At 43.1% G+C, this 16,424-nt stretch overlaps 1 protein-coding gene across 8 annotated transcripts in view; it reads left to right on the plus strand.

Moving 5' to 3' along the window:
* LOC133501896 (semaphorin-4B-like) overlaps positions 1–16,424 on the plus strand; it is an 88,646-nt gene that overhangs the window by 65,702 nt on the left and 6,520 nt on the right. For all 8 annotated transcript variants that reach the window (XM_061822044.1, XM_061822047.1, XM_061822043.1 and 5 more), the window contains 9 exons: positions 3,137–3,297; positions 4,772–4,834; positions 6,251–6,349; positions 7,565–7,676; positions 7,789–7,905; positions 8,978–9,135; positions 10,919–11,100; positions 12,256–12,406; positions 15,145–15,355. In XM_061822044.1, coding sequence (XP_061678028.1) covers positions 3,137–3,297; positions 4,772–4,834; positions 6,251–6,349; positions 7,565–7,676; positions 7,789–7,905; positions 8,978–9,135; positions 10,919–11,100; positions 12,256–12,406; positions 15,145–15,355 — 1,254 coding nt within the window. The remainder of the gene's footprint in view (positions 1–3,136; positions 3,298–4,771; positions 4,835–6,250; positions 6,350–7,564; positions 7,677–7,788; positions 7,906–8,977; positions 9,136–10,918; positions 11,101–12,255; positions 12,407–15,144; positions 15,356–16,424) is intronic.

Genomic DNA, 16,424 nt, shown 5'->3' on the forward strand with positions numbered 1-16,424 from the left:
GAATGGCTGCCGCTCCTCTCCTGAAGGCATGTTTTTCAACCGTTCTAATTTGGCCCGTGCATCTGGAAATCGGCTTCAAGAAGTGTTTAAGGATCCGTTTCAGTAATTAATTCCCCTCTAAATAGTTGGGCAACGTGTTCACGGCAACTCTTTTTGTTCAAAGGCCGTCATTTGCAGAAATGACTCTTAATTACATAATAACGGCAATGAGCGCACATTGTGGACAGCTGCCCGGAGGCTTAGGGTTAGGGGTGTGCGGGAGTGCACTTGTTTCACGCGCTCCCCCCGCAGGGTCGCGCATGTCGCAGTCGGATAAAAGGCAGGTCTGTGCGAAGAAAGTGTGACGTATGAAGCCGGGAGGCCCTCCAGCTCTTAACCTGCTCCTCGCCTCGTTTTTTTTTTTCTTTCTTTTTCGTGTAGTCCTACCAACTGAATACATCCACGGACCTTTAGTTGTGTTCAGTACCCCTTGCAACTTGAAGTGTTTCATTCCGGTTGTCTCGTTTTTTTAATACCGTATGTTGGATGTGAGTTGTCGAGATGCGACGGCCTTTCGACAACCTTCACACTCCTCGTAAGTGCCGTGCTATGTCCGTTTTCATCCTGGCGTAACATTTCTGGGATGTAGGTTTCCGCAGGCGGCCATCCCAGGAGAATTCCAGTCGGCGAGGCGAACTACGATAGCGTTTTCTTAGAGTGCGTGAAGGAAGGTTAGGAGGAGTTCAGTACAAAACTGTCGCCAAGTCGTAGGCTTGTAATCCAGCGACTGTAACGTATCTTGGTTGTTCCTGTCCAGATTTTTCACGAGAATTTCCAAGATCAATTATCCATCCAGGTAAGGTGAGGTCAATTGTTTTATACTGTACGTTAGATCCAAGTTGGCCGTAATTAATATTTCAGGAGGTAATTTGTTTTAAAACAGCCGTGAATGTAGTAGAAAGTCAGATCCAATTTTCCTGTTCTCAGATAAATTAGACAAGTGTGGTCTTTTGACGGTGAAATAGATACCGTGCTGTGGAACTGACGTTAGCTAGCACGCTAGCGATTATCTTTTGTTCAACTGCTCAATGACAGACATTCACCTCCAGGTCCCGCTGGATTGGTTTTGTTTCTTCTGAAGGAGACTGAAAAACAATACCTGAGTCCTTTTGGGGTACATCTGCCGGTGCAACCCCAAACACGTTCTCAGTTCAAGTCGCCTGTAGCCAATCACTTTTCTACCAACCGGTCGTACCTTGGCACCTAACATTTACAATCTTTCGCCACAGCGAAACGCTCATATTTGTTTGGCCCAGTTTTTACGTCGGATGCCGTTCCTGACAAATGTCAGAACTGTTTATCCCGTTGAGAGTTGGGCATAGCCAATCAACGGTTACCTCAGGTGAAAAGCAGGCTAAACCCCGGACTGGTCGCCACTCAATCGAAAGGCACATAAAGAAGAAGGCGACCATGTCATCACTGAATGAAAACTTAACCTAAAAAAATGGGCATCTTCATCTCCTGGACCTCTCGCCCAGCAGAATTTCTTTGTCAAGCAGTACAACTGGCAGTATTTTTGTGTCATATTGAACACATTCTTTGACTTTTATAGCAGAGAGAAAGAAAGGGAGAGCGAGACATCAGCCTCGATAGAGCCGTAGGCGGAGCCTCTTGCGATTTTAGACAGGGCGCTTTGTTCCCGTGGCGCTGATCTGCTTTTAACGTGTTGTTTCTCCCCCGAGGCAAGAAATTGCTCCCCTTTATGCAACAAGCGACTGAGGTGAGGTCACGTCAGTTCACACACAACCCGATTTCATGGCACCATCTTAAACTTGGAGGAGTTTTATTTATTGCCACGAGCGTGTCTGGTCTTGAGCCAGCATAAATCTGTCAAGTGTCAGAATTGCCCGACAGGTCTAATAACAAAAACAAAAAAAAACCGCCCATATTTGTTCGATTTAATGTATTAGTTGGCCCAGATACTGGAATGTCTTTTTTTATGTTAATGAGCGGCTTTCACTGTATTTGAGGCATTTGCTGCATAAAAAAGGGGAGATTTTGTTTTCTTTTTTGTGGAAAGAGGGGTGCGATTTTATTTTTTTAAATGAATTTAACCCAACCTTTTTTAAAATACAAAAATATCTAAATATTACAGGTGGCTGCATTTTTATAATTTAAATGGATTTAAGTGACTTCAGTCAGTGTTGACTATCCACATGAAAATTTGCACAGTTTTTGGTTTTTATTGTTTTCTTTCTTTTCTTCGGGGAGGAAAAATCACTCTTTACACACAACGCACCGTGCGCACCTGTTTTTTTTTTTTTTGGGGGGGATTTTAAAAATCAGGCCTCTGGCTTTTATCGTAAAACAAGAAAAATGCTCAAATTAGGAAGGGACAATTGTGTTTGTACAGTACTTCACTTTTGTGGAAGTCATTGAGTTATTTCAGCTCTCCTCTGTTGTCTTATTGGACGTTGGCATCACCGCCAATTTTGTTTGCGGCCGATGCTGGCACGCAGTTAAGGCTGGTTGTTTAATTTGGGCGGACATAAAAGAGAGGAAAAAAAAAAGAGCTGCTGCAAATCCCAAACACGAGCTTTTAAAGTGGTGATTACGGGAGTCAATGATTTAACCGCCGAGGCGCAAATGTGCTTGGACCAAAGCCAGACGACCACGATGGCAGAAATAGGGCCCGTTTTCCTTGTCTTCAAGGTCAGTTTACGTCCACAATGACTTTTCACCGCGATGTCCGTGAAAATCTTAACCCGCGGGTCCCGCTGGGTTCATTTTCAAATCCAGGAAATCAAAATGAAACAAAGATGTGGAGTGGATCTGGTTGCACAACCCCAAACTTTTTTTTTTTTTTATTCCTTATTTTGTGCTCGTTTGCCAGTAAGGGGTAGTCACTCGCGTTTTGTCACCTGGAAATACCCTTGTGGGACAAAAGTATTGTATGGGGACAGCTTGCCATTCAAGATAAGCCCCCACCCCCCCAAAAAAAAAACAAAATAAATAAAATAAAATATTGAGTCGATTCCCCTTGGCAGCAATAAGGAGCAATAAGATCGTGCTGCTATTCTGGGAAGATGTTTTACAAGATGTCATCGTGTGTCTCTGGGGAATTTTCATCCCTTCACCGACTGTTGATCCTCCGCAGATGCGAAGGAGAGAACATGCAGAGGTTTCTCAGTGGGCGGGGTCTTCAACTTCACATCACTCCTCCTCAGCAAAGAGGACAACACGCTGTACGTCGGCGCCCGCGAGATCCTCTTCGCTCTCAACCTCTCGGACGTCGGCGCACTGACGCTGCAGAGAAACGTAAGGAGCTCGAGTAGAGAATTTTCGTCGCCGCTTATCCTCACAAGGGTCGCGGGGAGTGCTGTGGAGCCTATCCCAACTGTCAACGGGCGGGAGGCGGGGTACACCCTGAATTGGTTGCCAGCCAATCGCAGGGCACCTGGAGACAAACACCCGCACTCACAATCACACCTTGGGGCAATTTAGAGTGTCCAATTAATGTTGCATGTTTTTGGAATGTGGGAGAAAACCGGAGTGCCCGGAGGAAACTCACACAGCACTGGGAGAACATGCAAACTCCACACAGGCGGGTCCGGGATTCAACCCGGGACCTCAGAACTGCGAGGCCAACGCTTTACCAGCTGAGCCACCGTGCCGCCAGTAGAGAAGTGATAATAAAAATATTCAGTTGAATCAGTTTCCATAAAAGTGACTGGGAATGAACAAGCTCACAAAAAACATACATACTGTAATAATACTGTAATAATGATCATATATTTTTTTTTGCACATTTTTGGGGTCAGTCAATGAATTCAGTCGAAAAACATAAAGCCAAACGTTAGGATCATATCACATAAACCTGAGACACACACACACACATAAGCCCACGTGCACAAACACAAAAAACTAAAACACTAAAAATAAAGCAAGAAAAAAAACATCAATTATAAAGAATTCAGCAAACCCAGCTGAGACCAAAACGGTTGACATGGGATCGTAAAAATAATGAAATATGTCGTAAGAATACACAAAGACTAGAAGATGAAATAATGTCCATATAAAAATACGTATCAATAGCTAAATATATTAATGATAAGGGGGAGAATAGGTCGTCCCACCAAAGTGTATTTTGGCTCTTTCCTTATGTAATCGAGTGAAGCCCTGCAAATGCGTGGCGGAAACGGACCCAGGCGGAAAAGCTAAATGCACACTTCTGTGAATAATTCATGCCCCCCCCCCACCCCCCCAAAAAAAGGGTTAGGGTATGGGTCATTGCTTATATGAATAGATTGACTGCACAGTACTGTACATCGATGGTGCCGATACATTGCCCCGGGGGGTGGCCTGCGCCGGTCGCTCGTAACGTTTAGAATTGCGGCGGCCGGCGCTTCGGCGTTTAATGAGTGGAAGGGGCGTCGATGGGGTCGGCCATGTTGTCACGCATTTCACGGGTTTTTTATGCCGTCTTTGGTTCTAGTTTGGCGAAACTATCATGCACCAAAGTAGGTCGTGTCCATCCTCCGTTCGTCACCCACCAATCGATAACACAGCCGCTGACTTGCGATTGGTTGCGGAAGCCAGGGCACGGGACATATGCACAAACAACCACAATCAAACTAAGAGTCAAGTCCTTTTTCCAAACGTCTATAAATAGAAAAGCTTCCCCCCTGGTACATTTCCGTTCATTCTCACAGCTTTATTCGCACGCATCATGCCATTATCATACAATCAGCTCGAATTCAAGCCACATCTTCTTTCTGACCTGTCCTTCCAGCTCACGTGGAGCACCCCGGAGAAGAAACGAGGCGAGTGCAGTTTCAAAGGAAAAGACCTGCAAGTGAGTCGCCCAAGTCAAGCGGCTTGAGAAAATGTTTGCGAGGGGACGATGTGGACAACGTCGTGAAGGGGGACAAAGCCATGGAAATTTCCTGGGGAAGTTGTAGATCTCCATGCGATGGTGCATCCATCATCTCGCACCACAAAAAGGAAACATGATGGCCTCAGGGTTTGTTGTACCGCTACTATTGTTAACGTGTGAACACCAGAAGGTTTTGCTTTCCTCTACTCTCAGTGGAGTTGTGTGAAGGTTGTGGTTTGGAGTTGCATGCGCTCATATGCAACAAAATGCATCATTAATGACACATTTATTAATGATGGACATTGATGCGCCTTCATTAACAGGACATCGACTTCTTGTACCTGTTAATAACCAAGCAATATCACACCGGAGGGAGTGATGTACAGTACGGTACAGTACTGTTTACCATCATAGTTGGGACGCAGTTGTCGGCACGATGTTGCAGGTTAAGTCCCGAACACAAGCGGTTGCTCAAGTAGCTTTTACACAACAGTCATCAAACAAGCACCAAAATTGTGGAGGTCGCCGATAACGTGACACACTCTCCAGCCAAAGGGTCAACGTAACGTAACTCTAGTTTAGTTATAGATATTGAAAATTCTGTTGCTGATATCCATAATTTAGTACCGCATATTAGTTTCATGAATAGTGGTCAATGGCATTTGCGCACCATCGCACTCACAAATCGGCACCGTCGAGCACGAAAAATCACGCGCGTAAAATTTGTTCCGAGTACAAATACATAGATATTGAAATCTTGTTGCTGATTTTGTGTAGTCTTGACCAATGTTCCCTCGAAGCTGCGCCACATGAAAACCGATCCAGCGCAGTGAACCACAACCTTTTTTTTTAACACGGAAGCAGCACACAGTCTCTGACAACAGACTACTGCTCAGCCTACTTCTACTTCCTAGTTTACCTGACACCGCCCCCCCACCGCTCTTAAAGGGGTACACTCATAATTACAAACAACACCCACCCGTAACTTTATATCTGCGGGCATGACTGACCACACCAGTACATTTTTCAAACGCGAGTGCCTGCATTTGATCCTTTTGTTGCAAAGATCTTTATTTCACTGGCTGAATTGCAGCTTTGTTGGAGGAGTTCCGATGATTCAATCGGCGACTGGTCAAAAAGACGATGACGCTGGAGAGTCAAACTTAACTTTGAAATATTGAATTTTCATGATGTATGAATAGCTCCGAGATTTTCTCCTCGCTTTGAATCAAATGTTATTCCTGAAAATGTTCCCATCTTCCCAGCGCAACATTGACAAACAACGCTGAGTAACGTCAGATAACCGGCGACCCTTGCTTGGTTGGAAGGAACTCCAGTCACGATCGTACAATGTACACTATTTGAACTCGTCTCTTCTCCTTTTTGTCCTTCCAGACGGATTGCTTCAACTACATCAAGATCTTATTGCGCGTGAACAGCACTCATCTGTACGTGTGTGGAACGTACGCCTTCAGCCCCATCTGCGCTTACATCGTAAGTGCTGAGCCGCCCTTGCCGCAAAATTACATTAAAGAAAGGACCGAAATTGTGATGGGAATTTCCGTTTGTCCGTATGAGCTGAAGGGGGAAAAAAGTGACAAGTTTTTATGAATTTTAATGATCTGAACGGACAGAGAGACCCATGTTACGAGTGTGTGTTGAGCAAAGTCTCTCTTTAGTTTCTGACTCACTTCATAACAGTGCTTTTACGATAGAGGGGAAAGCCCCGCCCTCATAGTACGATAAGGAAACGGCTCTTACCGAGGAAGCAAATGTGACGGTCCACTAAGCACCTTGCCATCTTGATACCGGGAAAGGTTTTGCAGAGAAATTTTGGCATCTGCTCCAGAACTTCTGCATGCTGATAGGACACTTTGTTCAAATGCGTTATTGCACCCAACACCTCGCCTACGCTTTCATTACATGGTTAGCATTTTTTTTTTGTCATTTTTATTGTAGTGTATATTTTTTTTTAACAAGGTACAACAACAAGAAGAGCGACATAGTCAATGTTCACTTTTGGTGGCACCATTTCATTTAGTCAATCAATCAGGTCGACCTGGTTCTTAGATAGGTCCATTCATTTTTATTATTTATTAGTTTTTGTTCATTTAAAAAAAAATGTTTTTAATTGTTTGATTGACGAGTTGAATGTGTTTGTGAAGTTTTTGTATTGCAGGCGTATGTAAGCTTTGTGGAAGCAGTTGATTTTACATTTTTTATTTACAATGACTGCGGTTCTCAAACCTTTTACTCCAAGCACCACCTGAAAACAAAAATAGAGCGTGAGAAGTACCAACAAAGTCATGACCAAAAAAAAAAAGAAAATACAGAAACATAGTGGCCCCTAATTGTTCATAAAAAGCTAGATTGTTTTTTTCCTAAAAATTATGTTTGAATTTTTTTTTCTTTTGTACACCGCTACCTAAAGCACAATTCTTACCATTAAAAATGTGGTTAAATATAAGAAATAAAACATTTTTAAATATTGATTCAATTTAAATTTAATGCACGTAAAAACTTGGATAAAACGTACCTAAATAAATGTTTGAAAACAGACAAATTTCTGAAGTACTCTACTGAGCTTTAAAGTGAAATACAACTAAATTAAAAAAAGTTTCACTGCACTAAAAATGCAAAAAAAAAATAAAGACAGCCCGATAAATAACGAACAACATTCAACTAACCTTGTACTTTATTCATTTCTAGAACACCACCGACTTCTCCTTTGTCAGAAGTAACACAAGCGAGATCGTCACCGAGGACGGCCGGAGCCGTTGTCCCTTCAACCCCGAGTACAAGTCCAGCGCTATCATGGCCGGTAAGTGCAGTAAGACCTTTGGAGATTGGAAGTTTTGGATTCATTGGAAACTCCCACGTAGACGTGTCGAGCCGCAACGCAGATTGCGATTGTTTCCTTTGTTGTGCCGCAGATGGCGAGCTGTATGCTGGCACAGTCAGCAATTTCCAGGGAAATGAGCCCATCATTTACAAGAGCCTCAGCCAAGGAACGGCTCTCAAAACGGAAAACTCCCTCAACTGGCTTCAAGGTGTCACGCAAAACTTTGGTTGCACGGGTTTAATTGTTTACAGTCCATTTTGTTACGTCACATTACCGCAATTTAAATACCATTTGGTACGTACATAAGCCGTACATGTGTAAAAGCCGCAAGTGCCCACGTTGAAACATGAGATATTTACAAAGAAAGACGGTACACAGAAAGAGTTTTTAAAGTTTTATAATATACCTTAGGAATTGTGCCTGTGATGCGGCAGTAACATAGCAGCAACACGCTAGCGTAGCGCTAACAAGGCCGGTTAAATAAAACATACCGGTAATAATCACTGAGACGCAGCAGCAAAACAGCTAACGCTAACACAGCGCTACCAAGGACGGTTAAAAAAAAAAACATAACGGTAAAAATCACTGAAACGCGGCAGTAACACACCAGCAACAAGCTAGCACAGCGCTAACGCTAGCACAGCGCTAACAGGGACGGTTAAAAAAATAACATACCGGTACAAGTCACTTCCTCGGCACATATATTCCACCGGTCTCACTCTTACCTTTTCCGCTCGAGTGCCCCCTTGCGGCCGTTAGAAAAAAAATGCAAAAATTAGCCGCATCACCGCAGAAGCCGCAGGGTTGAAAGCGTGTGAAAAAAGTCGCAGCTCATAGGCCGGAAATTATTTATTATTATTTATTATATTGTGGAGACACCACTAGTGACAAGGTAGTAGTGTTTACTGTACTATCAAACTGAACATAAAGCAAAGACAATTTCACATTATATAAAGCTTTGCCTCAGGCTGAGCTTAATGGTAATACACAATTCAAACGCCATAGATGGGTGAACAAAAATGGCAGCGATGTCGCGATAGTAGTAACCCTTGACAATGGATACTTAAACAAACGGTGGAGCGATGCATGTAGATATGTAAATATTCATTTATCGTCTGTGAAAAATAACTTTTCACATTTTACTGAAGATTTGTGGCCATCTCAATTTTCAATTATCTGTACGTTGTTGCCCCCAGCTGGCCAAATCGGACAGACCAGAGTTTGGAACGGATTAATGAAAGTTCCACGAATTTATCGTTCATTTTTGCGGCTCCTCTCAGACCCGGCCTTCGTCGGCTCCGCCTACATCCAGGAGAGCCTGCCCGAGGGCAACCCGGTGGGCGACGACGATAAGATTTACTTCTTCTTCAGCGAGGCGGGGAAGGAGTTTGATTTCTTTGACAACACGGTGGTGTCGCGCATCGCTCGCGTGTGCAAGGTGAGTCGCGCTCGAAGGCAGACAGTCACAATCAAGTTCCTTTGGCTTTCCGCGACATTTCACTTTCCCCGGTAGGCCAGGGAATGTTTCATATAAACACAGCTGTTCACGCAATACATCATAAAACTGAATTTATGCTTTATGCTGCAGGAAGGTGAATATAACCGATAAATCACAATGCAGGCTAAAACTGGGTAGAAGTAATTGAAATTCAATTCATTTTTTCTTCTTCAATTATTTCAGGCAGTTTGCCAACCTTTATTACGTTTGGAAAAAAAAAAAGCCATAATACCGTAATTCCCGGCCTAGAGAGTGCACCTGGTTATAGGCCTCACCGAGTAGATTTGTAAAGGAAATCCCATTTGCTACATACATACGCTGCAGCTGTGTAAAAGCCGCAAGTGGCCACATTGAAACCCACATTCAAACACGAGATATTTACAAAGACCGTATACAGAAAGAGTTTAATGCTAGCGCTAACGCCATGCTAGCACTAATGCTAACGCCGCGCTAGCCCTAATGTTAATAGGACCGATTAAAATAAAATTTACCGGTAAATATCACCGAGACACGCCAATAAAACAGCACAATGCTTACAGGGCCGGTAAAAGTGCCCTTCCTCAGCACATATATTCCACCGGTCTCACCCTTACCTTTTCCGTTTGAGTGCCCCCTTGCGGCCGTTAGAAAAAACGCACAAATTAGCCAAATCACTGCATAAACCGCAGGGTTGAAAGCGTGTGAAAAAAGTCGTGGCTTATAGGCCACACTGTGATTTGACGCCTCACCCTACGCCCGCCATCGCTCTCTCAAATCTGCACAGCCGAGCACGAAAAATCATGCGCGTAAAATTTGTTACGAGTACAAATACATAGATATTGAAAGACGTCGCTTATTTTGTGTAGTTTTGACCAATGTTCCCGCTATGCTGAAGCACTCTCAACGCACATGAAAACCGATCCAGCCTACTTCTACTTCCTAGTTTACCTGGCACCGCCCCCCTCCGCTCTTAAAGGGGTACACTCATAATTACAAACGGAACGCACACCCAAAACTTTACATCTGCAGGCATGACTGGTGGACCATACCTGTAACTTTATAATTGTTCTGTCACTATATGTCACTGACCTAGATAGTTGCCTGCACATACACCAAAAATACACATATATTTGTTGTCAATCATTTTCAGATGGTTTGTAATTTGACACGCTCATCGGTACGTGAGTCAGCGTCACGTATCACGGCCTTTTCGTCTCGCTCCCGACACTATCGGCTGTTCGTTTTTCAAAATGGCGGGTGAAACGGGTCACTTTGTACGCAAAGCCAAAAGAGCGCGGTACATATTTTGAGTGCCGTCAACATGAAGCCGCTCATCCATTAATTTGAGGAAGTGGCGCCACTCTGGGAGAGGAAGTGCCACTTGACCAATGGGGAGTTTTATTTAGCCACTCCCGACACATTCTCAGCATTTCCCATCTGATAGGACAGTTCGAGCGTTCAATATGTATTTCAGAAATCGGTTTTGTGTCTACCACTCTTGAGGTGTTGTAACATATTGTTTGAAATGTTTAAAACGAGTTCTAAATGTGGCTGACCTCCATTTTTTTCTCCCGTGGGGCGGAGTTGTAAATCGGAGCTCTGCTCTGCTCTTTCTGGCTTCGGCGAGGGCTCTTATTTGATGCTGTTTCTCAGCCCGTTTTTGTTTTTTGTGTCCGCGTGTCGCTCTCCGCGTGTTCTTGCGCACTCTGCCGGCCAAAAGAATTGACTGAACCTGTCGTGGCAGGGAGATCTGGGAGGAGAGAGGGTCTTGCAGAAGAAGTGGACCACCTTCCTCAAGGCGCAGCTTCTGTGCGCGCTGCCCGACGACGGCTTCCCCTTCAACATCATCCAGGACATGTTTGTGCTGACGCCCAGCCCAGAAGACTGGATGAACACCGTGTTTTACGGAGTCTTCACTTCACAGTGGTGAGCAAAAACAGGAACCAAAAAAAAAAAAAAAAAAAAAAGTAAAAATGCGTTTACAAGCACAGCTTTTTCATGAACGAACATGGTGAAGCAACACATGTAGACAGACAATACAACAATGCTCAAATGCATATATCTAAGTTTTATCCTCTGTGGAGAATGACGTATATTAGTGTTAGCGACTGAGGTTTACCATATGTCTGTATTATGTGCCAAAGAAGCACAAGAGTGTCCACTGAATTCAAGCAAAAAGTGTGACAAAAACTGTTTAGTACTGTACATTCAATCTAATCATCATTGCTCTAAGTTTTTATAAAGTGCAATATTACCAAATTCTGATTTTCTTATTGAAAACACAATTTTTTATTTTTTTTGGGAGGACACTCGAGCAGATTTGTGGCATTTTTGTGCGTTTCTGTTTTTGAGTCACAAGTGCGGTCGCAGAACGAATTAAACACGTTTCTCAAGTCACCGTTTCATTGGTGAAAATAAAAATAAAAAATAATAGATGAACCGAAATCATTGCAATGATTCATTTTGAATCCAGCAAAAATCATTAAATTAATTAAATTATCATTTTTGTGTACAGTATAGCTATGAATTTTCCTGCATGCAAGACTGCAAACTTAAAATTGCGTGGTGTTTGTATTACAGATTATAAATTGTAATTAACTTTATTATTAATTAACAAAGCACAAATATTGTTATTATTTATATTATTAATATTATTATACATTTTTATGATGGAATGCCTATAGAAATATTAAATGAGATCCATCTTTTTGTAGTTGATAATAAAGGTCATTTTGGGGGGGGGGGTTGCCAGTTTGTTCATTGCCTTTCCATTTGTTTCTAATGTGATTTCTTTTGATTATAACGAAACAAATTTTGAGTTTTAAAGGAGCAACTCAGTCTTGACTCCAGAAAAGTGCATATCGATATAGAAATGTAATGTATAGGTACAGTAAAAGTACAAAAGAAAATAGTTACAGTGCACTGTGGAATATTATATACAAGGTACAGCGATGAACATAAAGTGACAAGTTGGAAAATCAAATATATCATCAATTGGGGGTGAGGGCTAAATCTGATTCCTGCTGATCACGAGCACGTGGGTGGAATAATTCACCATTTTGACGTTGGTGTCGTGGGCAGGTCCAACGGCGCCTCGGGGACCTCCGCCGTGTGCGCCTTCACGATGGAGCAGGTGCAGAAAGCCTTCAGCGGCAAATACCGCGAGGTCAACCGGGAAACCCAGCAGTGGTACGCTTACAACCACCCCGTCCCAGAACCCAGGCCTGGAGCGGTGAGTCCCCCTGCTGGACAACTCCAGTCAATGTCACTTGAGCACTTTTCCTGCCGACTTTGGATCTCGCCCCCACCGAGGACTGAAAATATGTTTCATATTTAAAGTCTACTTTTGGGAAGCGGGCAGCAGTGTGAATTCATCTTTTAATTTGCCTTTGCTAAATATTCAATCAGATCAAGTCAAGTTTGTTTGTATTGCCCTTGGTCAGAAAAGAGTATCAACTGCAAAAATGTGGTTTTATAATTTTGCTATTGATAGGTACTGTATATGTTTTAAGTAAAACTAGAATTTTTTTTTCCAATTCAATTTCAAGTTTTTTTCAATTCCAAATACCAATTTTAATAGTTAGACTTGTTTGCAGAATATTTAAAATATCAAATAAGGCACATTTTATTGATTATTTCCATATATACAGCTGGGGGTGGGAGAACATCTTACCTATTTTTTCCATTTTCTACAAATATATCTAATAGTATAAATTGAACAAGACTTTGTTTCTATTTGAAATTTGGGAGTTACTGTACATTATCAATAGTGTAGCTATAGAATGGAATATTCAAAAAGCTCAATCAAGAGGAGCTATGAATGAAACTGTATGATTTCATATTACGTCTACAAAAACCAATGTGATGAACAAGAACCTAATCTGAATCAAAACATTGTAAATACTTTTTTGCTCAAATTTGAGTCACGCCTGTGTGATCCTATTCTGTGTGCACCACTTGTGGAACGGTGGAGCAGTTGGCCTCACAGTTCTGAGGACCAGGGTTCAAATCCCGGCCCCGCCTGTGTGGAGTTTGCGTGCTCTCCCCGTGCCTGCGTGGCTTTTCTCCGGGTGCTCCGGTTTCCTCCCACATCCCAAAAACATGCAACGTTAATTGGAGACTCTAAAATGACCCGAGGTGTGATTGTGAGTGCGACTGGTTGTCTCCACGTGCCCTGCGATTGGCTGGCGACCAGTTGAGGGCGTACGCCGCCTCCTGTTTGATCATAGCTGGGATTGGCTCCAGCACTCGTGTGAAACTTATCAGGATAAGCAGCTCAGAAAATGGATGGATGTACTATTTTGGCAATGACATCACACAACGCCGACGTCATTTAGCAGGTTTTAGGCAATAAAATAAACCCGCCTTTGTCAATATCCCCATGAAAACAAGTTTGCCGCGGTGCATACCTGTGTCATAACACGCTATTATGTAACACGCCAGGTTGCATGAGATGTTTTGTGGCAGGCGTTCGTCAAACCGGCGCCGTCACGTCCCCGCTTTGTCGTCTTCAACAGGTTCCCAGCCCAAATTAGAATCGTTTTTATTTCCTGGTAAGAGCTCAAACCGGGGATGAAGACAAAGAGAGCGCTGCGCCACGCCTCTACTTTGTTCGCAGTGTTGCGTGCGCGGGTGGGTTTTGCGCATGCTGCTGAAGTTTCAGATTGTTCAATGAATACATTGTTAAATTGTCAGTAGGTGTTGTTTCTTCAAACATCCAATGGCACCGGCAAAACAGTTTTAGTATCGGGACGGAAGATGCGGCAAATTTTTATTGGGCTCAACCCACGTACAACCGACGATACGAGTTTTCCTCAGAAAAAAGCCGCCTTTTGGATGATTCATACGTTGCTTTTATTTGGGACATCAACGTATGGCGGCATTGAACTCGACACCGCTCACGTCACAACAAGCAGCAGTTTGGCAGTTCGGGAAAAGTTCCACCAAAAATTGAACATGCCGTGTTTAAACCAACAACGTCGATAAGACTTTCAGTCTGCTAGCTTGATGCTAATGTTAATTAGCATCTAAGTTGACGTGCACCGATGGTGTCGTGGCACACACGCCTGCCTTCGGTGCGGGCAGCGTGGAATCGATTCCCGCTCAGTGATTTGTGTCTATCTGTCCTGCGACTAACTGGCGACCACTTCAGGGTGTAGTCCGCCTTTCGACCGAAACTAGCTGGGATAGGCTTCAGCTTTCCCCTGTGACCATTGTGAGGATAAGCGGCTAGGAAAATTGATGGATGGATGTGGACGTGCTGTATTTAAACGTTCATCAGACATTCAAAAACCATCTCTTTCTCCTTTTAAACTTCATTGTGTCCGATTAAAATTTTCAATAAAACGTCCATCATGAGTGCGGCACGGTGGCTCAGCTGGAAAGCGTCGGCCTCACAGTTCTGAGGTCCCGGGTTCAATCCCGGACCCGCCTGTGTGGTGTTTGCACGTTCTCCCCGTACCTGCGTGGTTTTTCTCCGGGCACTCCGGTTTCCTCCCACATCCCAAAAACATGCAACATTGATTGGACACTAAATTGCCCGTAGGTGTGATTGTGAGTGCGGCTGTTTGTCTCGATGTGCCCTGCCATTGGCTGGCGACCGGTTCAGGGTGTAACCCCGCCTCCTGCCCGTTGACAGCTGGGATAGGCTCCACAGCACTCCCCACGACCTTTGTGAGGATAAGCGGCTAAGGACGGACATCCGTCATGATGCAAAGAACCACAGTGGCAGTATTAAAAATGTTCCGCCAAGAAAGGGATGCAGAAGCTCTATTTTGCTTGACCTACCAGAAAAAAAATAATAATAATAATTAAAAAAAAAATAATAAATAAACAAAATGTTTATTTTATTTGTAGATGCAGCATAAAAGTTGTATATTCCTCCAAAGGCAGAAAGAAAGGCACTAAAGAGATATCTTGACCCCTTGTTGTTGTTGTTGTTTTTTTTTTTTTTTTCTCCACACCTCGCAGTGTATCACGAACGCGGCCCGGAAGCAAGGCGTCATGTCCTCGCTCCACATGCCGGACAAGGTGCTGAATTTCGTCAAAGACCACTTCCTGATGGACAGCGTCCTCCGCAGCCAGCCCCTGCTGCTCAAACGCCACGCTCGCTACACGCAGATCGCCGTCCACCAAGTGGTGGCGCCGTCCAACACCTACCACGTGCTCTTCATCGGCACAGGTAGGAACGGCTGTAAATTCCTTCGAATTGTGTAATATGCACTTTTTGTTGCCGTGAGGTTCAAGAATCAAAATATTAATACTGTATATATAATCAACCTGCCTTCGTTCGGCTGATTTTTACCTTTTCTTTTCTTTTTTTTAAATCACTGCAAAAGTTCGAGATGTTGTCGAGCGGCAGTGAATGCAACTCGCCTCAGAACAAGCTGCACTTTAGCAGATGCAGATACAGCGATGCCTCGGTTCTCGAGCGCAATCCGTTCCAGAAAACGGTGCGAAAAGGGAATTGTTCGAAAACCCAATGCAATGAATGGAAAAAGAAATAATACGTTCCAAGCTTTTCCTGATAATAAACTGCATAGTAGAAATACTTGTGTCGTTGAAATACAATATATAAATATAAATAATAAAATAAGAATAATAATGAAATAATATTAATAAATATAATTAAAAGGGAATTGTTCGAAAACCCAATGCAATGAATGGAAAAAGAAATAATACGTTCCAAGCTTTTCCTGATAATAAACTGCATAGTAGAAATACTTGTGTCGTTGAAATACAATATATAAATATAAATAATAAAATAAGAATAATAATGAAATAATATTAATAAATATAATTAAATAATTTCAGAAATATATGTATTTTTTGCTTAAAACGTATGCTTTAGTAGTAGAGTAGGCTAGGCGTGCATGGCCGTATCTGTAGCAATCATCATGACGTCATTAAAATTTTGGAGTGCTCTGCTACATTCAGATTTATTGGAGTGACGAACTTCGGCTAAATTATGGATTTCGTTCCACTTGGCACAGAGGGCTTTGGGACAAACAGCCGCCACTACCGGGACACGTGTGTGTGTGTGTGTGTGTATAGAGGTTATACATAATAACAAGATTGCGCCGCGCGCGTTATGTCATTTACGGGTTTTTTTTGTCGGGGGGCATTCAAATAGACAATAACAAAACGCATCGCGGGCGGGTCAGCTGCTTGTGCCGTCTGCAATATGTTCTTTCCGGGTTTTTTCAGCAGCATTCGAGTACCGATTTTTGTTCAAAAACAGAAGCAAAAAA

Source organism: Syngnathoides biaculeatus, chromosome 6, assembly GCF_019802595.1.
Source record: "Syngnathoides biaculeatus isolate LvHL_M chromosome 6, ASM1980259v1, whole genome shotgun sequence".
NCBI classification, from domain to species: domain Eukaryota; kingdom Metazoa; phylum Chordata; class Actinopteri; order Syngnathiformes; family Syngnathidae; genus Syngnathoides; species Syngnathoides biaculeatus.